At 43.2% G+C, this 27,444-nt stretch overlaps 1 protein-coding gene across 4 annotated transcripts in view; it reads left to right on the forward strand.

The window, feature by feature from the left end:
- Positions 1-13,387: 13,387 nt before the first annotated feature.
- ANKRD6 (ankyrin repeat domain 6) overlaps positions 13,388-27,444 on the forward strand; it is a 31,951-nt gene continuing 17,894 nt past the window's right edge. For all 4 annotated transcript variants that reach the window (XM_062488669.1, XM_062488670.1, XM_062488671.1 and 1 more), the window contains exons 1-2: positions 13,388-13,507; positions 21,960-22,058. In XM_062488669.1, coding sequence (XP_062344653.1) covers positions 13,388-13,507; positions 21,960-22,058 — 219 coding nt within the window. The remainder of the gene's footprint in view (positions 13,508-21,959; positions 22,059-27,444) is intronic.

The following is a 27,444-nucleotide window of genomic DNA, read 5'->3' on the forward strand; positions in this document are numbered from 1 at the left end:
GGCAGCAGTTCTTTGCCTGCCATCCTCTGCTAACCCCTCCACTTGCCCTGATGAATTGCTTTTTCATCTCTTCTCTTAGTATCCACCCTCATGTCTCGTTCCTCTGGTTTCAGAAGCAGCATAAGCTCATCTTTACCTCTTCCAGCATGAAAAAAGACCAGGCCATCACCAGTTACATTTGCTTTTCTAGATACCTTCTGCAATTCTATTCTCCCCCTTACTGCTCAATGTGCTGTCAGTGGTTGGTGGTACAGTGACCTTTCCAGTCTGGCTTTGCACATTTTATTCTGGGCAGGGTCTTTCCTAACCTCTTCCTCACAATGTGCACTTCCTCCTCAGCCTCACATCAGCTGTCATCTGTCTGCAGTCCGTGATGCCCTTGGAATCCTGCCTATACTTTTGTTCTCTGTTCTCATACAAGATGTTGGGTAGCATGCCTGGGCTCTTAAACTGTTCATGGCATTGCTGCTGGATCCCTCCTACACTGTCTGCCACTCTGTCCGTTGCTGCTGCTTGATTTTCCTCACAAATACAGAACAGGGATCTGTTCACCTTTTGGACCCTGTTCTTCAAACCTAGTTTCAAATTGTGAGTAGTCTTTAACAAGTAATGTGTAAGTTAGCAGCATGTTATGTTAATTTCATTCTGTAGATACTATTTGCCAGATAGACTGTTTGTATTGTTGTGGAGTTACTTCTGTTAGTATGCAGTTTTCAAAGAGTATAGATAAGAGATAAGATACCCGAGTGAAATCACACGATCTGTATTCCTGATGAACCTGTGGGGTGAATGGAATGATGCAGCTAATCAAATTATCTTGAATTAGGCTTAATTACATTGCTCCATGAATGTTTCTGGTTTCTTTGTGACTTTTTTTTTTTTTAAGAGCCTTCTATTTTTCTAGTTCCTATGTGAAATTGTAACAGCACATAATCTATGGAACTTGTACCACCTCTGAGACATTTTAGGAACCTGTTTTCAGAGTACACCATTTATTCCTAAACAGAAGTAGCATATAAGTCCATCCAAGCTGTAAGAAGGGATGAACTCTGGAGATGTCTCTTCGAGTTCTGTTTCTTGATTCTCACATTAAGCTATGTCTTCTTGCACATCATCTTGAATGTGACTGTTGATAGTCTACCTGTAGTTTAAATACAGTTTATTTTTTTTGGTTCTTTATATTTCAGTTGGTATTTCCAACTACAGTGAAACAACAAGGTGTACTCACAAGACAGTGGCATTGTCATTGACATCATAGTCAGCAAAACAGCAAAAGGTCAAGTCTCAGACATAACCAGTGCTTAGTTTTCCAATGCCTTTAATGTATTATCAGGTGTTTTTTTGTACTTAAACACATCTGCTGATCAAAATGTATTAGGAAAAAGGATAGCAAAAGCAGCTAAATTATGTGGTGATTTTAATTAGTAGGAAAGAGGGATGGTAAGGTCTTCCAACAGCATTTTCTAATTGAAGTCACTGAACTGGCATTTCAGCAATGATTTCTGCTTCAGAGATCAAGAGAGATTATTTATCCTTAGCAGTTTTCAGCTTTCAGAAGTTCATGCAGGCCAAGTGACTTCCATCATTCGTGAACACTGCTGTGAACTTGTCCCTTTCCTGGTTTTATTGATTTGTCACATGATTTCTGGGAAGAAATGAAGGTCTCTGTTGCATTTTCCTCATCCTTACAAAGCAGTGAGATCTGCACAATTTTATTTTCAGAGGTCAGTTAGTGGGAACCAAACTGAAGAGCTGTGTTTTGAACTTGTTTATAATGGGAAGTGCATGTATAAACCTCAGGAGGAAATGCCTGGATTTACCCAGGTGAATGCAGGCAGCTGAGTGCTGCAGAAAACACTGGAATTAAATTTCTGTGTTTCTCAGTCTGCTGTGATGCTCCATTTATGGTGTGTTTCTCCTCACCCAGGAGCAGTGTACAGAGACTTGCTGTTGTTGTCAACACTGGGAAAGACTGAAGCTGGCATCCCCATAGTCCTCCAGAGGTTGCCTTGCAAGACACAGCTATAAAATGTTCATCAGAAAAAAACTGAACCATAGATCCTTAACAGTGAGTAAAAAACAAATGTGACCTTTCAGAATTTTGGTCTAAAATGTATACAAATAATGCCATGGATTAGCGTTTTAATAATGCCGTGGATTTGCATTTTAGAAATGTATTCCAGTTCCTGGGTAACTAGGGACTGTGAAGAGCTTGGACTGAACCTGTGGCACTGGATTATGGTATTTTCTTCACACTGCTGTGTTCTTTGGAGTGTGTAGTTCCTTGCCTCCTCTGTTGTCCTTGTACACCTCTGTTGAGCTGCATTTTTGAGGACCAGTGGCTCGAGAAGTGTCAAACATGCCATTGAAATGAGATTTCCCTAAGTAGGAGGCTATCTTAGCTAGTTTGAATTTTTCAAGACAAAGTCACAGAGTGTGGCCCTAGGAAGCCCCATCCTCTGCACAAGGACGGGCTTTCCATGCACTAAAATGTTTATTTTTTTTCTGGAAAACAGGGCACTCTCAAAGCTGGAGGACTAGCTGGTCTTGTAAGATCACTGACTAGGGCTTAGAAAATTAGACCCCAGAGTGTGATGTGTTTTCTGAAGTCCATGCAGAAGATAAATGATTACTCAGATTTGCTGATACTTTCTGCACCATTTCATTTTTGCATTTCTTTTCCAATCTGAGAGTTTTCCATGGTAAATAAGAGTGCTTGTTTCAGATGATTACTCCAGCTCTTTGGTCCCACTATCCTCAGCTTCCATGATGGACACCTCTGACTGAAGAGGTGAGTGGGTTATTTGAGAGCTATTAACTGTCATTGTCCAGGGAGAGTCTTTTCCCTTGTAAAGCATCCCTCGTTATCATACTGTCACCAGTGCACTTTCTGGTCTCACCGGAGATTTATCCATTGAGATTATCCCTGCACAGCTGTCTACTGTCACCCTTGCAAGCCAACATAAAAGCAAGATCAGCCGTGCCATGAGCATGAGGATATCTTCAAGTTAATAGCACAATACAGTAGAGCAACTAAAAATGTAATCTGATGTGATGCTTACAGCCCATAAAAGGTGTGCAAAACACCTTTTTTTAATTTTATTTTTAAAGTTCTTTTTATCCCCTCAGACTTGTTTTTCTCCAAGATTTTGACTTATTTAGGTACTTTGTATTGTGGGGTGCTGCCAGTGAAAGTAATTGCTTTATTCCTGAGGGGACTGCGGCATGTTTTAAGACAGGATGTAACTTACAATCCTTTAAGACAATATAAAAGACTTTCCAAGTAGATACATTCTCTGCTGCTGCCTGAAGTGTTAGTGAGGTTTGGTTCTGCAAGTTGTTCTGCTTCTTCTCCTCCTGCTTGTGTAATTACAGAGAAATGAGTGTTAAAACAGGACCACTGGGCTTGTCACTCTCAATTGTGTTCTTCTAGGTGCTCCCAGCTTATGAAAAATAGAAACAACATTTAACCCTCAATTCAGAAATGGGGTGGTGGGACAGAAAGGACCTCCTAGCATTGTGGGAGGGTGGAACAGGGAGGCAGTTCAGGAACTTCAAATGGAGAGGAAATCCATGGGGATTCAGCTCCACTAGCTCCAAAATCAAGAGGATTAAACTCTGCTGAGTTGAGTGCCAAGCACTACACTGTAAGAATGGATCTCTGATTCCTACAAGGCAGAAAATTACTGTTTAAGCTGCAGAAATAAGTCTGAGAATTTGGAGTGTGCTGGGAGGTGAATTTGATCTGTCTGATGCAGTTGTAAGGAAAGACAAAGCCCAGCACCAGGGCTCTGGGATGCAGAAATTGATCTGTAGAGGAGATCAGAGGGAATTATTAACTGTGTGGTTGTCATGACCTGAAGGGTTAACTGGCCTACAGGAATAAGAAGATTTTGAACATGGGGGGTTTCAGGAATTCTGTGATACAGAAGTGGTCCCAGGGGAAGACCAGTACAAGCAGAGTCTCACATCAATGATGAGCCTTGTCACGAAACTGGGAGTCAGCCAAACATCCCTAATGAGGGCCAAAGAGTTTGTCTAGAAGATCTTGTGGAAAGTTTGTGAGGGGAGCTCAACCTGTGTTGGAAAAGGTTGTGTTGTTGCACCACAAGCAGTGCAGGAAATAAACAGAGGATAAAGCTCCAGTTTGGGAAAAAAGTAAGTCCTTTCTATGGCACAGAGACATTAGAGGGTGTACGACACACTCCCTCAGCAGCCAAGAGGTGCTGTTAATTTCTGCTTTTCAGCTGGGAGAACCAGTAGATGATGATGATGATGATTTCTCACATCTCAGTCCACTGTTTCCTGTTCTTGCAGTTAGAACAGCCAGTGGCAGTTGTTGAACCTTATTTTCTCAAGATGCTTTCCCCTCTTTCCACCCTTCCCACTTCTTTCACCTTTTCAGATGATAAGTTCCTTGATTTTGTACTTCTTGATGGTATTTCAGGATGCCTCTGGTTTCTGGACACCCAGCTGCCCCTGAAAGATGCTGACTGCACTTCTCAAGGATGCTACTGGTATCCAGGCTCACAATCTAGCAGGCATTTCCTCTTTCAGCACATGTATTCTGCTCAGTATTTCTCTCCTTGCAACCAGGTTGCACTTTAGGGCTGCTCACATCAAGAGCCTTCTGCAAATATTCTGTGTAGTTTTGAGTACCAAGCCTCAAAGTAACTATGTCAGAGAATAAGTTTTAACTGGAATAAGTTATCTAGAGGGCAGTGGCAAAAAAACCTCCAGTGTTTTATCTAGACAAGAAAGCAGTGAAGGAAATGGAAGAAGGGAAGGGGACGGGGATCCTCTAGAGTGATCTTGCATGCTTCATTACATTTGTCAGTACAGTAGGTAAATATTAGGTGTATCATTTTGATAAACTAGCTTATATTGTAGGGAAGAGAGTGTTGCAGTTGTCTGGGGTACAATACTGACAGGATTGAAATCTCTGTTCATTGCCTCAGTTTCTGTGCCTTTACATGCCTTCATGTAGTAGTCCAGTCCACGTGCTGGGACTGCTGACAAATGTATCCTTTGATATGTGTCAGAATAATTTTGTCATTCATGAGCATCTTTGCAGTAGAATCGGAGTAGAGACCTTCTGTGGGTGTCATGTAGGATTCTGCACAGTCAGGAAACAGCAGTTTTGGTAGCTGACTTGACTTGGCTACCAAAACAGTAATGAACCTGTGGTCTCAAGAGGAAAAGCTTTGTCTCCTTCAGCTGCTTCTGTGTAACCTAAAACACCGAGCGCTGTGGGAAGCGTGCAGCCTGGAGGCTTTGTGCACTGCATCAGAGAGTCTTTGCTGCCTTTGGCCCAAACTCATGCATAGGATAGGATAAAGTCCCTCAACCTATGCTCTTCTCTCCTTACAAGGATCTCCTCAGAGGTGATTTAAAGTTGCTCCCCAGTTCTTTCAGGTCTCTTCCAAAGTCTGCTGAGGTCAGAGAGAGCCCTCTGTCAGACTCAGCAGGTCTCTCCTGGGATCTTTCCTAGAGCAGTTCCCTGTGTGAATCAGATGCAGCTAATTTAGGTTATCAGTAATGTTTTTTTCTTGGGACTTACAGCCAGTTTCTCAACAGCAGCACTGGGCAATCAGTGCCTGGGTTTAGGAGATGAGAATTACTGTCCTAGCTGTGCTGACTGCTGGGGTGGTTCCATGCAAAAAGATGTGACATCCATGTCTGCTTCCCTGCTGGATTCAGTTTCTCTCACTTGCCCATTTTCCAGGGTGTGCCAAGTCCCTGGATATTTGTGCTTCCTTTTGCTGTTGCAGTACCCTGTGGTGGGAGGCAACCAGAAAAATTGTGATCTCTTGATGGTAATGGTGTGCATCATAACAGGGGCACACACCTCCCTGGGAGTTACAGTGGACATACTCAGTGGTTCCACCCATGCTTGTCTGAGTACATCTGTCTCCCACCTTGGCCACTCCATCCCTAAGATTTCATCCACTGACTTTCAGCTTGAGCCTTGTTAAGCTTTTAATTGACACACTGCCTGCCAGGCTCTTGTTCTCGTGCCAGAAGCCTAGCAATATTGAAGAATATTGTGCCAATATCCTAGCATCTTGTGTACTCACATTGTCTCCATGCTGAACTGGGTGGCAGTGGTCCACCTACCTCACCTCATCCCCCAGTGCTCTCCCAAGACATCAGCTGTGAGGATACAGAAGGGGCTGCGTCATCGCTGCTGGCAGCTCCTAAGTCATGTTTTTCTTGAGGAAAAACATCTCCAGTGCTCTTTTGCCAGCTGAAAAATATTTTGAAGCTGGCAAATATGTTCTCTTCTTCTCTGCTCTGTCAGCCAGAGCATTTCCTGATCACTGCCTGGCTACACATCTTTGCTAGTGTGTATAAAAGATAGGATCTAGCTCAAATGGGAGTTTGTGCCTTGGTGCTGGTTGGCATTAGATTATTGTAGTGATGTTTCCTGGCCTTGAAAAAAATATCTGTAAGTGTAGGAATTAGTTTTATCTTGACATTTTCTGGAGTGTGTTTTGCAGTATTAACCTGAGTTACTGTTGTATCTGTCTGGGAGGGTGTGGAGTTGCTTGTGCTAGTGGGGAAGAGGGTTCAGGTCATACATGGGCAGGAGGAGACCCCTGCACCAGCACTCTGACATGGCAGCAGCAGGGTCCCCAAACTGAATGACAGATAACTGCCCATGCTGAAGATAATCTGAGCCCTTGCAGCAGAGGACATGCTTTGGGATAAGAAAGGGAAGAACAGCAGAGAAGGAGAGGGAGTTGGTTGTGGAAAGGGTTATGGCACCTTCTGCTCACAGTGAGGTCCTGCAGTCATTTAATCACCTTTCTGCACAGAAGGTGATGGTGAGGGACGGTTCTACCGTCCAGAAGCTCCAGTGTGTGTGAGAGTAACATAAACCCCCACTCTCCCATGAGCACAGCCATGTGTCTGCTTCATTCCCAAGGTTAGGCTCCGGCACTTCTGTTTAGCAGCAGTCAGCTGGAAAGATCTCCTAACTGGTTTTATGCAAATTGAAGCAGATACGTCATGCATGTGTGTTTGCACACTGGCACCGTCCCCCATCAAACAATAGATATTGTTTTGTCATGTAAATAGTGCTCAACTGACAGGGCTTGCTGGGAGTTGAGCTTGCTTGTACAGAGTGGTTTTGACGTGTGTGTGTGTGTGTGTGTGTGTGTGTGTGTGTATGCAGGGGAGTAACAAAGCTGTGAAACTTCAATGAGATGAGCCAGATAAATCCCCCAGATCATGTTATATGGAAAGTGGTAAGTATATGACTTGTGTGTTACATAAGGGATGTCAGGGCTACATCGCAGAGAGGTAAGTAAGGGGGGAGAAAACCAATTGTTTTCGTACAAAATCAGTTATGTGTAAGCAATGACTTGAAATTGCTTCTGATCTTCATCACTGGTCTCCATGTGTCCGTGCCTCTCCCCAAGAGCGTTCTGCCTGGCAGGTGCAACACTGGAGGTTGGTTTTGATGGCACCAAGGCATTGCCTGAGAGCTGCCAGGCAGCTAAGGATTTACACTGAGTGCAGCCCAGCAGTGGAGACCAGGCAGCCTCCAGGAGATGGGCTGGACAGAGCAGCTGGGGAAGCTGTGGTCACTGTCTCCCCCATGCTCGTCGCCAAGCGGGGCTGGCTGCGGGTCTGGCTGCAGCCAGCCACCTGCAGCAGAACAGTGACATCAATCAGTCTGCTCTGCTTCTGGTGGGAAGCCTGATGAGCAACTGTCATGCAGATGCTCCCTGGGAGGCTGCTAAATAGTCATTGTTGAAGTAATTAATAGCAACAAGTGGGGGGGGTGGGGGGGAAGAAGCTCAGAAAAATGTTTTCAGATGTCCCAGACAGTGGTGATACTTAGGGTGATGGATATGCAACTGTCCATATGAAAACTGAATGTTTGTACTTGCCACAATAAAACGTGCAATTAAAATAGTAACACACCCCCGAGAACAACATATGATCTACTAAAAGTCTATGCAGATGTCCAGTGCAAAATGGTGGTTGGTATAAAACCTAACTCCAAAACTAGTATCAATGATGTTGTAAAGGAAAGAAGAAAAGTGTGAATCAAAAGCTCATTGTTCTCAACCTGGTGGGTGGCTTTACTGTTTTCCAGATAAAGCTGCTGCTGGCTTATTTCACCTTTGACTGATTTTTAACTGCCTTTAGGGGCAGGAAGGGGTGAGAGGCAATGTCCTCCCTTTAGCAAAATATACAGATACTTTTCCTGAGTAGTTTATACTAGATCCATGGTGAAACTAAAGAAAAATCAGTGAATGGGAAGTAGCGCTGCATGTCTTGGACAAACCCTTTTAAAATCAGCTGAGAGGAATGGCAGATATATCAGCATCCTGCAGTAAATGATAAATGAGTTCCAAGAAACCCACTCTTTCTAATGCAATAATCCACTCTGCTGGATAATGCTGTTACTCTAAAGTGAATACAATCTTACTGTTTACGTCATATTTTATGTATGACAAACTGCTTTGCAAAGAGGCTGGATGAGAAAAAGAGCATTTTATAGATTTTATACAGTTACGTACTAATAAAAGAAGAAACCGGTTTTGCTGTGACAGTCCAGCAAAGAAGAAATGAGGAGTATTTAGGTGCAGGAAATTTTCTTAGAAAGACTATTATTATAAATTACTAGCTTTTATCTTCTCTCCCGTAACAAAATGGTCTGGCTCCATATCTTAATATTGGAGTATTCCAAAATAATTTAGACTCATTTTATTTCATTGTTTGTTTTGAATAAAATAAAGCTACCAGGTGCTGAGATTTTTTTCTTGGACTACAGGCTCCCCAGGGAAGTGGTCACAGCCCCAAGCCTGCCAGAGTTCAAGAAGCATTTGGACAATGCTCTCAGGCACATGGTGGGATTTTTGGGGCCATCTTGTGTGGGGCCAGGAGCTGGACTTGGTGATCTTTGTGGATCCCTTCCAACTCAGGAAATTCTTTTATTCTATGATTCTATGATTCTATTCAGCATAATTTCTGGTGATAAACTGAAAAAGACAATTTGGGATCCCTTGCAGAAAACTGCAGTCCCTTCTTCTTTTTTTTCTCTTTCATCTTGTACTTCAGCACACATAGAAACTTTTTGTTAGCTATGTAAGCATTCTTTTATTCAAATATTAATTTAACTTAGTGATTACATTGAGAATGACCTGTGCTCTGGCATTTCATCTTTTCCATTTAGCACAGGGAACTTCTTAAAATTGATTAGCTCATAGCTCCTAAATCTTTCATAGTTTTGGCTTTTTTTCTCTTCCCTCAGCAAGGAAGCTGCTGGTTTTAACCCTTTGCATGAATTTAGTAGATACTATATCCTAGCCTTTTGGTATCTGTGATGTTTCATGTTTCCTGGACTGTCCTTTGGCTTTTGAAAACCATCATTCCTGTGCTTTTTTTTTTTTTTTTTTTTTTTTTTTTTTTGTTACTGACGTGTGAGCGCTGAAGCAGCCTGGCAGCAGTTTGGAGGGGAGGGAGCTGGGGAGGGGAAAGGTGCAGAGAGTGTTTTTTTGCCAGCTCTGCCAGTTGCATGGGAGAGAGGACAGAGCTGGGAGCTTTACAACCCTATCACCCAGCAGCCAGCCAGCTGCCCACCCACACGGTGCTGTGCCACCCCAGCCACATCTCCTGTGGCTCAGTGAGCTGAGAGCATAATCCATGGGGATGCAGCTGGACCTCAGCGCCTGGGGACGGTGCCTCGCTGCTGCCGATTGGGAACACTAATCCACAGTCAGCCTGTCCTTGTCCACACTCCACCCATGGGGTGAGCACGTTATCCTCGGAAGGGATTGACCTACAACAAAGCAACTGAACCTGTGGGCATCACATCTGCCCAGTTTCCTTGGAGAGGCTTGGGAAGTAGATGTTGCGTTCCCAGCCTGCCCCAGGTAAGTAATCTGATCTTAAACAAAGCGGCACAGAGATGGCTATTTTTCATTTTAAAATATGGTAAAGCAAAATAATTTTATTTCTGTTTTGAAGGCATAAGGTTTGAATATTCTCATGCTCTGTGCCTCCCTTGAGCTTCTGTATCTTGGGGGTGATAATGAGGGATTTAATTCTGGGCAGCAGGTGCTGGCAGCAGGGATGCGATGCAGTGCCTGTAATCGTGTTGTCGGGTACATTTTGCACCATCTGGGTGTGAAAGGAGCAGTCAAGCTTTTAATTGCAGTCCTTGGGCATCTGGTACCTTCTTCCTGCTGCTGGGGGTGCAGACGTGGTCAAGGAAAGACGCTCTGTGTGCCTGAGGCACATAGAGAGTTAAAGCTGGGGGGAGCGATGCCACTGCCAGTGTGGTCACTGTGCTGGGGATGGGTCCCTGGGGAGGGGAATGAGAAGGCTATTCTCACTTCCACTGTTCACCCATCACCTTCTACCAGCTCAGGAGAAAAGGAAAGTTGGTCTTTCAGTTTTCCGGGCTTCCTATTCTAATTGGAGGCGCTTTTCTGAATTGCAAATAATCCCAGTTGAGGGGATGTAAAGCAGATGTGGTAGGGAATGTGACCTGTTGTTCGAGCAGGAGCCAAGCTTCTGCTGTGGCTGCCCTCTGGGAGCAGGACCGACACCTGCTGGAGACCTGGGCAAAGTGGGAGATAACCCTAAAAGACCAATAGCTGAATCAGCTCCTTGCTTTGCTTTTATGAATGATCCAAGTGATGGAAAAGACAAGAAGGCAAACTCCGTGATAGCAGTGATGCTGTCACAGTCCATCTCTCTCCCGTGTGGCAGGGCATGGCAGGAGGAGGCTCATGATCTCACTGTGCTGCAGTAATGGGAGGGCAGCATGAGAGAGGGAGAACAATCAAACTAGGGAGTATGATTTCCAGCATTTACCTTGCATAGGTTATCCAGACTTTTCCAGCCCTACACTGTTGAGTATTAGTGTCTTTCTAGTGGTGTGGCTGTGATGAGCATCTATGCAGACTTGCTCAGAAATGTCAGTGTGTCTCCACGCTGACAGGAAATGTCAGGAAAATGTCTCCATTGAGACTGAGATTTTTGTATTGGATGTGCAAATCTGTTAGTGACAATGATGTCACTGCATCGTTTTTGTTTTGGTTTTCTTTAATTTAAGAGGTAAGAAAACCAAGCAGGCTCTGACCAGAGATGTTTTAAGCTGTCAGTGTATTGTACATGCCTCCAGCCAAAGTGTTGGCAGCCAGCTTAGGGGTAAGGCTGGGGACAAGCCAGTGATGGCACAGTTCACCTGGAAACTACCACTGCACAGGCAGAGAGGGGCTGGCACAGAAACACACCATCCTCTGCCTGGAAAGCTCCCTGCTGTAAGGTGCACCCTGCACTGTGTACTGGTCATGGAGGGGAGCTGTGGAGTGTGCTCCTGGGTTATGGAAGCACCACTTTGGGATACGATGGGAGAGTCAGGGATGGGACCGGGATCATGGATGGGTGGTGCAGGGTGTGGAGGTATGGTGGGTTCTGCTTGCTTCGGAAGCACGAGTCACTGGAAATTAAATACTTGAGGAGGTAAGATTGAAACTTGGGTTGTTTGTCACAGATGAAATTACTAACTGTAGGCCATCTGTGTTTCTTGGTGCTTTTGAAATGGTTTGTACTACCATGTGTACAGCAGAGGAGCAGGGTATAATGTGCCAGTGAAGGACATGAGGGGTTTTTCTTCCATCTTCCCTGTTTTCCATGATACCAGGGTACAAACTGTGTCCACCACACTGAGGGTGTAGGTGAAACCAGCCCAGTGGCACAGGGTACAGCACCACTCCTCTGTTGTCCTATATTATGCTGACTTTGATGCCCAGAAACTCTTTGTCTGGTTTCTCCGAATAAATGTGCAGCTATTTCCATGTTGGTCCAAATATATTTGCACTTAGAAAGGAAGAGAAAGGCGAGGAAAAGATAACTTGGATCTTTTACCTGGAAATGGTATTGCCTAATGCTTATACTTAGAAATCAAGAGTCAGTTACCTGGAGTTTTTACTGGCTTTGGAATAACTTTCTATTGACCTCAGGGAAAGCATTAACTTTTCTGTACTTTCAAGGGCCTTTTTATAAAATGCATGTATTATTCTGCATATTGTTCACCTTGAAGAATTAAAGAATTTAAGAATTAAAGCTCATAAAGCATTCTAAAATTTGTTAATGTAAATTATCTTAGGAGTGCAAATTAAATTCTGTTACCATCTACTACTACAAATTAACCTACTGTTTTAGTTATTGCTGTTCTGAGATTGATTTAAAGGATAACATAAGGCTGAAAGACATTGTATTACAGTATTGATCTCCAAGATCACCTGGACCCTGTACCTATTACTCTTCGACTACGCAGCGTGCTTAGTACTGGTGGCTGTTAAGGAGCAGTGCTGCAATATTTCAAGAGAGAAGGGCACATAATTTGTAAATACATTGGATATCTTGAAGGTGTTTTTCCTGTACTGAAACAATTAAATACTAAAGTGAGAAAAGCACAAATTAAGCTGAAATCTTCCCAAGCTGGGCAGGTCCTGGATCCCACAGCTCAAAGTGATCAGTGGATACATTTTCTGTAATTATATCAGAAAACTCTTTTCAGCTCTGATGGCTCGTGTGATGGGTCAGTGGAGCCTGGGCAGACAAACACACTCATAGTTTTGCATGATGATTTATCAATCTGAATTGTTTCTGTGGTCAGTGGGGCATGACGTCAGCTCGGTGGGGAGAACCTAATTTCTCAGTGACAGCAAAGATGAGTGTTTCCCAATAGCAGGTTGGGCTCTCTCCCAGCGTTGTCCTTGGGATGGTTCAGGGGAGGCTGTGGAGCATTTTATACTTGTGAGAGAATGGTCAGCTGCCTTTAATTGCTGACTGCACTCAATCCTTCCAGGGCAGAGGTTTGTTTATTTATATCAGCAGCCAGTAACTATAACCTGTTATTGTGCCTTTGGCCAACAGTGGTTAACCCATCCTTGGCTAATTAAAGACTGGGAAACATGGCAGGGAGAGAGAGGATGAAAGGGGACCACACAAATAGAAGTTAAGCTGAAAGAGAGTTAAGGTCTCAGAAAGTTTAAGGATTTTTGTCCCAACCAAGGGGAATGAGGGCACATTGAAAATGTGCTACTGTCTACATCCCTCCACCTTGCAACAGAAGCACAATATCTTCAAGAGGTTCTGAGAAGTTTTTGTGATCCCCTCCCAAACCAATGGAAAGATGAACACTCAGGGAGGAGCTGCTGTAGTTTCTGAGCTCTGTTTCTGAAAGCTGGCTGACAGCAGTGTTGTTTTCTGATCCATAGGTCCAATGGATGGCATAGCAATAACATCACTGTCCAGGGAGCTGGAATCCTTCCTCGCCTGCCTGCATGCTGCTTGAACTGATCCCAAGCCTTTGTTTTTGGACTGAAGAAACCTGAAAACCTTTCTCTCCTAATTCATGAGCCAGCAGGATGTGGTCGCCGTGCTTTCAGAACGCCTGCTTGTAGCTGCCTACAAAGGCCAAGTGGAGAATGTGGTGCAGCTTATCAACAGGGGTGCCAAGGTAGCAGTTACCAAGGTAACCAGAGAAAAACGCTTTGCAAAAGCCCTGGGAACTAATGTAACTCTTCTAGACCATTGTCTGTGAAAATGCCCCCCCTAGCTTTACCAGTCTGAATGTTACTGAAGTTAGTGTTCAGATTTCCTTAAAGTTTGCACTTAATAGCTCATGCGGATTTGCAATATAGTGCACATCTTGTGTTTATACCCTTTGCAGTGGGTGCAGCTGTGATGAACACTTAGTCCTTGCAAACACAGTGTGTCGACAGAGGGGAGCAACATTTTTCAAAGCGTGCATTGGCTTTTGAACATTGTGTGACCTGATGAATGGAGCGATTCATCACTGTTAAGGGAAGGCAGTTCAGGGCACCCATCTGCCTGGGTGAGGGATGGGGAAAAGCCACCTCTTGTGGCAGGGTGAGGGGACGCACAAAGTGTTTCTTGCTGGGTGCAGCAGCCTAATTTATTCCCAACATCATCATTGATTTGTTCCGTATAGTCCCTTAGTCAGTTCCAAACTTGTGGGTTGCGCATTGTGTTCCCCATACCTTTGAGAAAAGTCAAAGGATTTCTGCTAGGATACAAGTGAGTTCAAACTGATATTCACCTATTACTAATGCTCAACATGTTGTAAATAATACTATCTTAGAAAAGATGAGATGTAATTGCCTGTTGCAGAGAAGGTTTCATCAGCAAAAAACCTTAACAAGAACTAGGTTAGTCAAATCTTTAGAACTGTAACATAAAATTTGGGGTGTGTTGTTTTGATGAACTGTTGTTCTCTGTCCTGTCTACTTTAATTTGTGTTTCCATATTAGTTTTGAACATTACATACGTATGGAAGCTAATATTTACAGACAGCACATTTGATAAAAAGAGGAAAAGGCAGAATGCTTATCTGTCAGTGACAGTTGTTTTCAGTCCCTTCACAGTGTTTGAGTTGTAGATAGTATTTATTTTGAAAGTTGGAGTAATCCAAGGACAACCTGTTTTTGTAAGTTTTGTTTGCCAAGATAAGTAGCCTCTTGCTGGAGATACAAAGCCCAGATGTAATAAGCATGAATAGTCCCATGTAGATGGCTGGCTGGTTCCATTGTCCAAGCAGTTCTGTAGCTGATGAACAACTATGAAAGGTAGTCAGTAATAGAACAGGAAATACTGACTTACCTGAATGGTAGCTCAGGGTTTTGTGGTTGTGTTTTCTTTTGTTTGTTTTTGGTTTTGTGTTTGTTTTTTTTTTTAAGATGATGAGCTTTGAGGCTGCTGAGGGACCTCTGCTAATTACAATAAGAAACAAATAGTGTAGATTTGACTTCAAAACACAAAATCAGGTTAATTTGCTATAATGCAGATTTCCTGGAGTTGACAAGTTTTTCTTTCCTATAAGACATAGGTGACTCCCTTGCTTTGTTGTTCTGCCCTGTGTGGAAAATCAAAACAAAGCTCATTTGGCAGCAAAACTGCAGCCAGGTGCAAAGTGCTGGTGTTTCTGTGGAGCCATGTGCTTGCCAGCCATGCTGGAGAGCTGTGAGCTCTGAGGCTATCCCTGTAGCTCAGCAGGTACTACAGCACTGTAGCTATTCTTTCCTAGATGTTGTGGGTCATTCCCGTGGAGGCAAGAGAGGGAAGATAACAAAAGCTGTCCTATTGTCATTCTGGATGCATCCCAGCACACTGACAGACAGTACAGATGCGGTACATGGATAGCCTGGTGACAAGCCCTGCTCAGAAGAGATGAAGTCAGATATGCAAGACTGTGGAGGAGTGCACTCAGAGGAGCAGGGACTCTCTCAGAGCAGCAGCCAAGGCTGTGTGTACAGGGTGTTTTGAGGGCACACAGACTCTTACTCCTCCCACGCTGTGAGCCACAGAGAGCTGAGCTCAGTGCAAACCAAGAGGTATGAGACCAACCTGGTGCCCTCACCAGAGCCCGTCCATTAGGCTCTGTGGTGTCCTGTCCAGGTGTACTCAGTGTGGAGTTTGCATCTGGCTCTCACCCAGCCAGCTGCATAGGGAGAACATGTGCATAGCCTGGAAGAGTTTGGCTTGGTAATCTGATGACACACAAAGGCTGGAAGGAGAAAGAGCTGTTTAAAGTTAAGGACAAGGTTGTCACAAGAGCAAGGATGTATAAATTAGACTCAAGTATATTGAAACTGGAAATCTGAAGGTGTTTTTTAGCTATCACAGCAATAGGTTCTTTTGCAGTCTTCTACTAAGAAGAACAAGCACAAAATAAGACCAACTTTCAGGATAGAGGTTCTTAATTTTAGAATGGAAATTAGATGGCAGAGCTTTTGTAGTGCAGTATAATAGACCAAAGCTTTCAGATAAATTGAAACCCAGAACCCTCTCCTCCCCCAAGATAAAACTCATTGCACAATGAAGCATAAAAATAAATTTATCCATGTGCATGCCTTAGTTCTTGTTTACATGTATGTCTTCTGCTTTTATTAGAAATTTTCAGTTTGTTCTGTCTAATTATAAATTATAGGAGTTTGCTTCCAAAAAAGAAAAAAAAATTGATTTGATACTTGTGAGCCAAACTTCTTGCTGAATTCTCTGCATTTTATAGGAGGAAGACACATGGAGACAAAGCTCTTTGGAGGGAAAGAATATGTTCCCCCATCACAGCAGGCTTTAAATGTATTTCTGATCCGTATTTGTAAGCATAGACCAATTGTTGTGAATAACACCTCAGAGCCACAGATTAAAGTGTCCAGGATCTAGAGATAAATGCTGGAGTTCTTTATTCAAAAAGGATTAATCCAGCATAGCTCAAGAAAAATGAAGGGTACTTTCTGTAACAAACCAAATACTAGTATACGCCTTACAGCTTACTTGTCCAGTTCTGGTTTTGTCCTGTATGGGAGGTCATATAATGTGGTTAACTGTTGCTTCAGTAAACAACAATTCAGCTGCAAAATACTATTTCATTTTTGTTACTTCTGAGTAGATGATTTCAGAAAAAAAGGAGGAGGAATACGAAAGAAACAAAATCCAATGGAGAATACACAAACACATATCCAGGTGCTGACTTCAGCATTATGGTGAGGATGCATTTGTTTCATTTTGACAGCATTACTAGCAAGGCATCTGTACAGGTGAAGTCAATATGGAAATGTGCTCCTCCTCTGACTCCAGTGAGGGACGCTTGGGCTTGTTCCAGATTTGGAGCCTTTTAAGATACGTGAAGAGGAGCTGATGGCTGCTAGGTCACACAGGTGATGGCAGTCTGACATCAGGGAGCCTACAGTGGGAGAGGGCTGGTGGCACTGCCTGGCACATGCATTGAGCACTCGCTGCAGTGCTGGACCTCTGCCACAGCCACATGGGGCTGTGGCCCAGGGCAGGTGTGGTGCTCAGCAGAGGCTTTGTGGCTCTGCTCGACTCAAAGGGCACCTGCTTGGTCAGGATGCTCTGTTGCTGCTCTGCCTGATGTAACAAAGAGAGAATTTCTGTTTATGCACCTTTTTTTCTGACATTCTTCACAGATGTGAAACGTGTAGCCAATTCCTTTTTGGAAAGGGCAAAAATACCCTGAAAAACTGGACATAGATACTGGCTGATGCAACAGGCAGGTGCCCTTATCAAGTACTTCGGTGAATAAGCTGCAAAAACTGGAAAACAAAGAATATATGTCTTTTCTTCCAAGCAAGAAAGTTGGTCCCTTCTTTCCGTCCTTTTGCAGTAGAGTTCTCTTTCAGTGAAATTTACAGCTGCATCTTTGGCATAAAAGCCCGGGGACTTTTGCTGAGCTGATGTGCCTTGCTGTCCTCCCAGGATGTTGTTGTCCTTTCCCTGAGGGTATTTGGTTTGCATGGCCAGGTTTTGGTAGCAGAAAGGGCCAAAAGCTTCCCCAGGTCTGGCAGAGCCATTGCCGGGGGCTCCAAGATGGATGGGCAGCTGGTCAAGGCTTGGCCTACAGAAATGGTGGTAACCCCTTTGGGGTAACATATTTAAGGAGGAAAACAAAAAGAGTTACAGAGAAGATGTAATTACAGCCAAGGAACAGCAGTGAGAATATGTGAGAGGAACAACTCTGCAGACACCAAGGTCAGTGGAGGAGGGCATGAAGTGCTTCAGATGATGGAGCTGAGATTCCCCGGCAGCCCGTGGTGCAGCCCATGGTGAAGCAGCTGTGCCCCTGCAGCCCATGGAGGTCCATGGGGATGCAGAGATCCCTGTGGAGGCACACTCATACCAGAGCAGGTGGATGCCTGAAAGAGGCCTGTGAAGCCATGAAAAACTTGTGCTGGAGCAGGTTCCTGCATTGCTCATAGCTATAAAATTGAATTCTGCAGAGAATGGGTGATCATTCAGAAGAAAAAAAAAAGCCTGAAAGAAATGCAAAAGGTAGTTCTTCTGTTTTGATTCAGAATAGTTTGATTTAACTTTTGAAGTAGTCATGTTATGAACACACCATATGGCAACACTTTTGTAATGCTGATGTACTTTAAGTCTCAAAAGCATGTTGAGTTCTTTAAAGCAGTCTTTCTTCTTTTTTAAGCTAAGACAGAAACAAAAAAAATAAATGTATTTTGGTGCTTTTACATTTTTGCACTCCTTCAGTTTGAAAAGCTATTTGTGTCTGTTTTAAACAATAAATAAAGATAAATTAAAAGGGACTAACAAACATTTAGGAACTTGCTGAATGCCTGTTGAGGTCAATGAAAAGCTTTCTGCTGACTTGAGCGAGCAGCTTATTCATGGAGAACAGCCTAACAAATCATCAGTGTGAACAATGTGACAGGACTTGGATTTTGGTTTCACGGTTTCCAATAAAATGTGGACAGGCATGTTCTTTATGAGTGCAGAATGGATGAATAAATAACAGTCCTTGTGCATCACAAGAGTCGGGTGAGATGGAGAACTGAGTGTACCTGCAGAAAAGTACCTACAGATGCATAAACACAAGGAAAGATCATGGAGCTTATGGTGCCAAGGCCCCCTGTATGGGTTTGGCTGGGGAGTGCATGTGCATTGGCAACGGTGCTGAGAGGACTCTGCTTTTAAGTGGTGTGTATCAGCAGCTGCCTGTCAGTGCCTGGAAGTTACAGCACAGATTTAATGAAAACCAAAACATACCCTTGCATTTTACTGCTGAGGTTCATGTGGCTGTTCACAGTGCTTGGCTGCGACCCGATACACCCCACAGCTACAGCAGTGTGTCACTGTGGTTGGAAGTTGCAGCCTTAGTCCAATAGGTCCCATTTATTTTGTCAATAAGTCCGTGACACAGGGCCATTTGTATGATTTGTTGCCTGATGAAGCAATTGTTTACATTTGAATAGAAGTCCAAATTGGTTTTTTTTTAACATATGAATGACTGCTTTATTGGTTCATTAATCCCAAGTTCTAGCAGTCACTCATTTGTATTTGTAATAACCCCCAAAACATTACAGTTCATATTTGGCAAGGCTCACAAGCTTCTGTGTCAGTAATCTGCATGTGGAACAGTCCCTGGGTTTGGTGTTGTGTCCTTGAAGTGAGCATCTAGGAGACACTCTGGTTTGTACATTTTCTTTCCCCTTGGGACCCTAGTATGTATTCAGATAAACCCCCCGTTTGTTGCTGTGTTGAGTGCAGAATGTTGTTATGGAGCAGACACACAGAGGGAATTTTGTCTCTCTGCCTTCATCTCTCTGCCCCCTATATATTTTGGTGGGATGAATTGCTGTGAGAGAAAAACTCGGCGGGCTGATGGTTTGGCTTAAAGACATGAAGAAAAGAGCAGCCCTGACTTGCTGCTGTGGCATGGACTTGTTCAGGGTCTGTCTCCAAAGCTTGCTGTGCTCCAAGTTTGTCATCACAGCATGAGGGGCACCCAAATTGCCTTATCTCTTCCTCACAGCTTCTTCTGGATTGGTGTGTGCATATGTGTGTACATTCATATACCTGTGTGTATGTGTATTTGTGTGGGGATTGGATGTTTGTCCAGTGTTTGCATTGCCTGTGCTGGAACAGTGTCCAGCCGTACCTTCCATCTCTGCTCTCATTTTGATGTTGCTGGGAAGAAAAAGAAAATCTGGCACTGCTGGTTCTTGCAGGGTTGTGATTAATCTTGAGATGATCATTGCTCTTCCAGATGCCTGAGCCTCTAATCCATGTAATATGTTGGAATTGATCTTCCTTCCCAGTCTTCTCTCCTGGTCATAGTTCTTGTTTATAGTGTCCCATTAAAGTAGGAAGAACTCAAGGAGTGCATGTGTGTGGAAACTCTGGTTCCTGAAGCCTCTCTTCAGGGTTCTCAAGTAGATGAGATGCCTCTCAACCTATGTTTCTGGATAGAGAATCTGAAACACACAAATATCCTGGAATTAAAATTATCCTTTAGTCTTCCAGCTCAACCATGCTAACAGGCTTGGTTCCTGTGGCAATTGCCCAGGAGGGTGTTTGGTGAGGAAAATATGTCCCTTGTATTCAAATAAACTCCTATTCTGCTTTCATAGCTTACTTTCAACACCGTACCTTTAACTGCATGCCAGCATTTTTTTTTTTTTTTTTTTTTGTGGTTAGAGCTGGTTATCTTATCAGAAAGTTTCCCTGCTGGAATATATATTCATGTTGTTGACACTTTCCTTTTAAAGCACATGAGCTGGCCTCAGATTGGGTTTCTTTGGGATTTTTCGTTCTCCATACACAGATTGCCATAAATTTTCATGGTGTATTAATAACCTTCCAGGAAGTGAGATAGATGCCTGGATTAGGTGATTTACTTATTGGCATTAAGGAATGTGGGAAGTCAGAGCCTGTAAATCTGGATGCGCTGAAGCACATATTCATAACCCAAACATACTGTTCATTGTTGGGAATGATTTTTCCATTTGGTGTTTTTTAAAATTTAATTTTATTTATTTGTTTGTTTGTTTATTTTTATCCCTCTGTTGCCTGGGGATTTTATTGCTCCTGCTGTTGAGTTAGGTGGAACAGCAACATATCCCTGTCTCTCCTCCAGGCTGATGGAGAAGGAAGTGTGGTTAGTGCAGCTCAGTGCCCTTTGATATGGGGACAGGATTTTAGGGACCTGTGGCCAGATCGAGCCAGAGGCACACAGGCAGGAGGCTGGATGGTGCCCAGGGGCAGTAGTGACAGCAAAAATGAGCCCTTCCCATGCCTTTAGCAGGGCAAGAATGGAAGTTTCTCTCCCGGGAATGAGAGGGACAAGCAGGGGACAGTGTGCAGGTTTTGAGAGAATCACGTGTTACAGTGTGAGTGAGGATTTTGTCCTCAGATTGGCCCCTTTGAGTCAATAATGTAGGACAATTAATCCACACGTAGTGTTTCCAAAGCACAGCACGGCTAACCAGTAATGGCACATTTTGCCCTCGGCCATTCTGTTGATTCCCAACAGTGTTTTTCCTTTTTGCTCTGAAGAGGCTGAGGTTAATGAGGCTTTACCAGATATGTGGGTATAGGGTTTGTGGTATGAAAACAGTCTTGTCTTGAGCTTGGTTTATTATACACCTGAGGTAGTTTTCTTACTGAAGAAGCTGCTTAAAACCTCAGAGAGCCAATGGTTGTCTTCTGGGTACTTCAAGCCACTAGTCAAGACAGGTCTTGAAGTGTTTACCCCTTCTGTGGTGGATGTATTAGGGATGTTTATATTCCTTTGCAGGATAAATCATTGGGTGGAAAAACAGACAACAGCACTGGTGTGAAGAAATTGATACATGATACAGGTGAAGAGTCGCATGACTTTTAATGTGACCCTCACAAAATGGCTAATGGAGAAAACAGCATTCTTCGTGAAGACACTTAAATTTAAGAATTTAGCAATTGCTGGAATCCCATTTTCTTTACACACATTAAATAATCTGCAGTAAATAGTTTTAGCATTGCTGTTTCACAGATCTTAAGGTGTTTCACTCACTTTGAGATTTTTAGAGGGAGAGGTAAAAATAAGTATTGTCTAAAAAAATCTGGCAGATCTTTAGCAAAGTAAAGTTGGTTGTCATACACGTGAAGTCGCTTGGAGTGAGTACAGGTCTTCCATTCCTTTTCAGGGGAGCATCTGTCATGTGTAACTTATATCTTTGTTGCAAAGACAGTGCCCATTACAATGTATGAATTTGCCAGTTACTGCAACTTGGCTGTACAGAGGGAAGGTGACAGCAGTTGACAGTTCCATGCTTCAGAGGGACAGAAACAAAAGGGTCATGAATTCTGCTTAGGCATGGACACAGAGCCAGATCTGAATTTGTAAGGAAGTACCTTTACATGAGTGCAATATCCCTTTTGTAGAGTATCTTTGGGATAAACTGAAATGTTGCAGAAGGTGGAGAAGTTTTCAGCTTTCGCAGAACTGAGGTAGAGCCTTTGTCACACTAATACATGTCAGTTGCTACTATTGCAGGTTTCAGACAGTGAGGTACAAACAGAAGAATGATGAAAAGGAGATAAAACTCTGTTCAATACCGTGCATAAAAATTCATCTTAAGGTATTATTATTATTTTCTTCTCATTCGTAGCATGGCCGGACCCCCCTGCACCTTGCTGCCTACAAGGGTCATCTCCACGTTGTCCAGGTTTTGTTGAAGGCAGGTTGTGATCTGGATATTCAGGATGATGTAAGTAGATGCGACCTTCTAACTTGGGGTGGAGGGGAAGAGGTGATTTGCAAATAACAGTAGACATTCACTTCTTTGAAGTAGGATTAAATGGAAACAAAATCTGTCTCTCTGTTTTCTGAGTCAGAGGTGTAGCCTCTAAATTGGAGATGAAGAAATGCATGGGAAACAGTGTAAAATGTGGTGGTTTTCAGTGAATAGCTTAGTCCTCTTGTTCAAGCTGCAGAACTTTATAAGGGCTCTACTTGTGCCAGGCGGGTATGAGAGTTGTCATCTGCTTCTGGTAGAAATGCACTAGGAGTTCATTGTGGGAGCCTGCTGTAGAACACCAGGTAGGGGAAACGACCCATTGTGATGTTTGCCTGAAGTGGGAGATGCTTTTTGAGTAGACACATCCCTCAGCATCCAGAACAGCTGCCCGTAGCACAATGCTGTGCCTTGGGGAGATGATCCTGATGGCATCATGCTTCATGTGGGGGTGGTCACATCTCTGAGGTTGTTGTATGGTGAGGCATGAGCACAAAAAAAAAATCTTTGAATTTAACAAAGGGTAGTTTGTGGACGTTCGGTAAAATACCTAAGTTGCTGGAATTTCTTTGGTTTCTGTAAGAGGAATTCTGATCTGGGACTGGGCTTTAAGGCACTTTGGAGTGACAGGTAATGTGGTTTTAGTTCCCTCACTAGTGAAAAAGGTATATGCTGAAATGTGCAATAGCAGCTGAATAACTATGATTTCTTCAAATTAATTGCTAACTTCTGATGGCATGCTGGAAGAAGTTTGAGGTAGGGTTGCTTTTGTTCCCCCTGTAATATATAAGGTGGAGAGTCTTCAAAGGTCATATAGGTCCAAAGGTGTTAGCAGAGGCATTTGTATGACTAGTAGAAAGACACTGGAAATGTCTAGGTGCCTTTTAAAAATGCCTTTGGGCATTTATTTGCATCTAGAGAGTTAAAAGTCTATAGCAACTGGAAAACTGGTTGCTTTCTCTGCGTGAGTAGCTGATTCCCTGTGAGATACGAGCAGTCTGCCTGTCAAGCTTGGGGCTGGGGTACTGATGTGGCCAGCTTTCTGCAGGGAAACTTGTTTTTCCAGAAAGAAAATTTGCTTCCTGTGCTCTTTATTCTTCCCCTGTGCCCATCTGTGAAATGGAGCAGATTTGCAAGTGCAATGGGAGAATCAGTTTATTCAGATTTATCCTGGGTATGCTTTTCAACTTCTCCCAGCAGAAATCGTTCATTAGATATTTAAGACCAAATTGCAGATACTTTACAAATGCAGTCGGTTTTCCTGAGAAAACTGCTGCTTTAAGACAGCAAGAGCTTCCACTAATTTGGTCAAATTGAGTTTCTGTGGAAACTCTTTTTTGAGTAAGTCTGGTTTGTTTTCATCCTCTCTGAATAAAGTCTATGCTGTTTATATGTAAACATGATAGCCGTGGTGGAAAAACAGTAAATCAGTGTTTAGCATCATTTCAGTTACATGAAGAGTTTTGCACTAGAAGAAATACTCAGCTCATCCAAGACATATTGTCTTATGAGCTTCTCAGGGACTTTGTTCACAACAGTTGGATAATGCTTCTAAATGTGGTGATTAATATGAGCACAGTAGATGCATACTGGATTTATAGATACTGTTTCTTTAAAATGTATTTTGATGTGTAGCTCTGTATTTAGTAGTAGTAATTTGGTTGGTATTGAGGAGAGCCTCAGGAGCTGCTGAATTTCAAAGGGTATGTTTGCATTTTTCTTGTAGGATGAGAAAAACTCTGATGAAGATTGGAGTTTAAAACTCCAATCTAAAACTCCAAATGAAGATTTTTGCTTGCAATAGGTATTAACTAAAATATTTTCTGCTTTCCTTTTACATAGGTCTTCAAAGAAGTTTCTCAGCTTATGGCTTCTCCTTTTATAGTTAATTTTTACAGTTTATGCCCTGCAGAATATGTTTGTGGTCTCTTTTAGTTGCAATCTATTGATTATGCCTTCAGTCAATTTTACTGTGTGCTTATGTGGTAGTGAAGGCATCTTAGTCTCAAGTGTTGAGTAACACCTGTATGTTTCATTGCTGTTTTTCAGGGATAGAGATTTAGGTTCAGATATAAAAACACCTGTGAGAGTGGGGACCATTATATTTAATTGAAAAGCAAATTATATTATTGATTTTGGTCTGTGGCATTGTTGTGGTAGCACATAAAAATTCAAAAATATTACCGCCATTTTATTTTTCAAATTAACAAGAGAAACCTACCGCTTTATTTCTGAGTTTTGATCGAATTCAAGACTAAGTTTTAATTTGCCAGATGATAAGAAGAAACTTAAAAGCCGCTAGTTGTTGTGGAGAGATTAAAATGCTCCCTTTCATGTTCTACAGATATATTCCCTAAACACAGTAAGAGCCTTAAGAATTAGCTGAAGAATGACCTCCAGTGGCCTGGAGTGGGATTATTATGAATTTCAGCCGGTGGAGTCCAGCTCTGTAGAATATGCCACTCCAGGAGCTGACTCCTTCCTTCTCCCTGCCAATGCTGACAACTCTTACTGGGATCCCAGTGCCATCTCTGAGTGGTCAATGAGTGTCTACACAGCACACACCTCAGAAATAGTCCAGGAGAAAATTGTCCCGGTGAAGGAAATCAAGGATGAAAAAAATAAGAGAAACCAGAAGAGAAAGGCTAGGAAGGAACCTAGAAGATCAGAAAGAGAGAAGGAGGTCAGAGCTCTCATGCATCAACCCTGCGCTGCGCCCGTCCCGGTGCATGCTGCATCCCGGTGCTGCGGCATGGCCGAGCTCCCCGCGCTGCATGGCTGCATGGCTGCTTGGTGCTCCGTGCTCTGCACCCAGTCCCCTGCCCTGGCTGCACCCTTGGAAATCTAAAATGTTGGGAAAACAAGTTGATTTAAAGCAAAGGCCAAAGGCCCCAAAACTTCCTTTCTGGAAGCTCCAGTTTAAGAAGCAGAAAATTAGTTTCAAATGGAACAAAAGCCCAGGGTTCATAATCATTTCTAGCTGAATGAAAATATGCAAAGTGGCTTATTCCTGTGGTCCCATTTAATTTAAGCTGTAATTTGTTTTGTTCATGATTATTTTTCATGCCTTGATCACTTCTGCTGGTCATGCATCATCATTTATTGTGCAGAGTGAAGTTGTTCTTAACTGTGTATCATGACTGCCTCTCTGTAGCAAAAGAAGAGAGCAGCACAGAGACACTGAGAAACCTGAGAGCATATTCAGTTCCCTTTGTATACAGCTGCTTTAGGATATCCACATATGCTTGTATGCTCCTGCAAGTATTTAACATTTGGTTGCATTTTGACTTTAGAATATTTTGATACTTCTACTGTGAATTTAGTGGCTTGATTTTATATTATATGACTTTAGAAGTACTGTTCAGCACTTTGTATTAGGGATTGAAGCCATGAGTTTTTTCTGGTTGTTTTTGCTGTTTATTTTTTGGTTGGTCAAAATTGTGGATGCTTTATCACTGGAAGTGTGCAAGGCCAGGCTGGATGGGCAGCCTGGTCTAGTGGAAGGTGTCCCTGCTCATGGGAAGGGAGTTAGAACCAGATGATCGTTAGGGTCCCTTCCAACCCAAACCTTTCTATGATTCTATGATTTTGGTGCAATTCTCCTGCAGCAAGGTAGTCTGTTGATTTCTGAAGACACAGAAGTAAGGAGGCAAAATGTCACATTTGAGAAGGACTTTATAGGAGATCACACAACTGTTGGATGCTCTGGAGAATAGGAATGTGCAGGGAAAAATATGGTTATAGGTTGGGGTTTTTTAAGTCCGAGAAAGGAAAAAATAACAACATGTATTACAAACTAATGTAAACCAAAATCTCATTAATTTGGGTCCGTAGAGTCTATAGTAGGGACTCCAGTAACCCAGGAGAGCTGTAAGAAGTCTACCTGAGACTGTTTTGGAAGTTACTTCTGTTGTTTCCTTTCCCTTGAGGTGAACTTTTGATGTAAATAGATACCTGCCCAATTTCCAAGTGCCTGGTCCCAGTGGTTGCATCCACTGTTTTAAGATAGTCAGCACATGAGGAAGTTCAGGGAGATAGTTGCAGACACCAGGACACTTAGCAAATGCCAACAGATATGCAAACAGAGAAATGCTAAAGAAAGTGTAATGCCAAAGTCCACGGGGAAAAATCAAGATTTAGATGTCTGCCTTTCTTCAGGACTCCCAGCCTGTAAACCTCTCCTGAAAGCAGGCGTTTAAGCCCTCTGTAAAGAGTGTGGTTCCTCCCTCTGGAAATGTACCTGCTGCTGTGCAGGAGCCCTGTTACAGGTTGAGCTCTCAGATGTGCAGTCCTGCATCCTCTGCATCAGGGCACACAGATTTCTATCCCAGTCTCCCAGTGTCAGCCTCTTACTATCCCAGTGAATACCAAGATTTTTTTCCTAAAAGCAAGGAACTTTCAACACTGCAGTGCTGCCATGGCAAGACAAAGTGAGTGAGTACCACTGTCTCTGGGCTACTGTGGAAGAGCCAGCCACCACTTCCTTCGCTGGCTTAATTTTGAAGGGTGGTTGCTGTATCTGCAACATGCATGGATCTTCTTCCATCAGGTGTGTGACAAGGGCACTCACAGGGACAGAGAGAGGAGGGGAGCTGCCTGCCTTAGGGCTGTACAGGGCCAGGGTGTGCCCTGCCACCGTGATGAAGTGCCCTGTACCTGCCTTGCAGGCTGATATGTCCAGGGCATGGACACGTCGGAGTGAAATCTCCTGAATCTGAGCTACCTTCAGGGCTAAGTAGAGTCTGAGGAAGGAGTTTGAGATTCACCAGTGTAGACCTTAGTACCTTACTTCTATTGAGCCTCACTTAAGTCTTTTTGGCTTTGGGCCCACATCTGCATTTGGGCAGACTGTTGTTTCTGTCAAGGTCATGTTTCTGTGACATGGCACTGGAGTTGTCTCTCTTCATTGTTACTGATCTGCAGTCTGTTCCTAAGGCATAAATCTCTTGGAAACAGGATCATAAATTGTGCCCAACATAATAGTCTGAACAGTTCATACGCATTTACTGGTGTAATTGCTCTCTGAGCCTCTGGAACAGACCCCTAATGCTTTGCTAAAGGCAGAATTCTAGTGAGTGCTTTCAGAGACATTTATTTCAGCAATTAATAAAAGGTACACAAATCAGTGATTATACTGCCTGAAAATTCATGCTGTAAAAAACCCACAACTCATCTGTTTTCTCAGACTCCATAAAAGGCAAGGCAGGGATTTGCTCCACTGCTGGTGGGGAGGGAAGGCAGTTTGGAGTTCAGTGGTGCAGGCACTGTTATTTATAGGATGGCTGGGTTGCTCAGTAGATGTCACACAGAAGCCATCACAACCTGGTAGTTCAGCTTCCTCAGCACTTCAAGCAGTTTA

Source organism: Cinclus cinclus, chromosome 3 (assembly GCF_963662255.1).
Source record: "Cinclus cinclus chromosome 3, bCinCin1.1, whole genome shotgun sequence".
Lineage (NCBI taxonomy): Eukaryota > Metazoa > Chordata > Aves > Passeriformes > Cinclidae > Cinclus > Cinclus cinclus.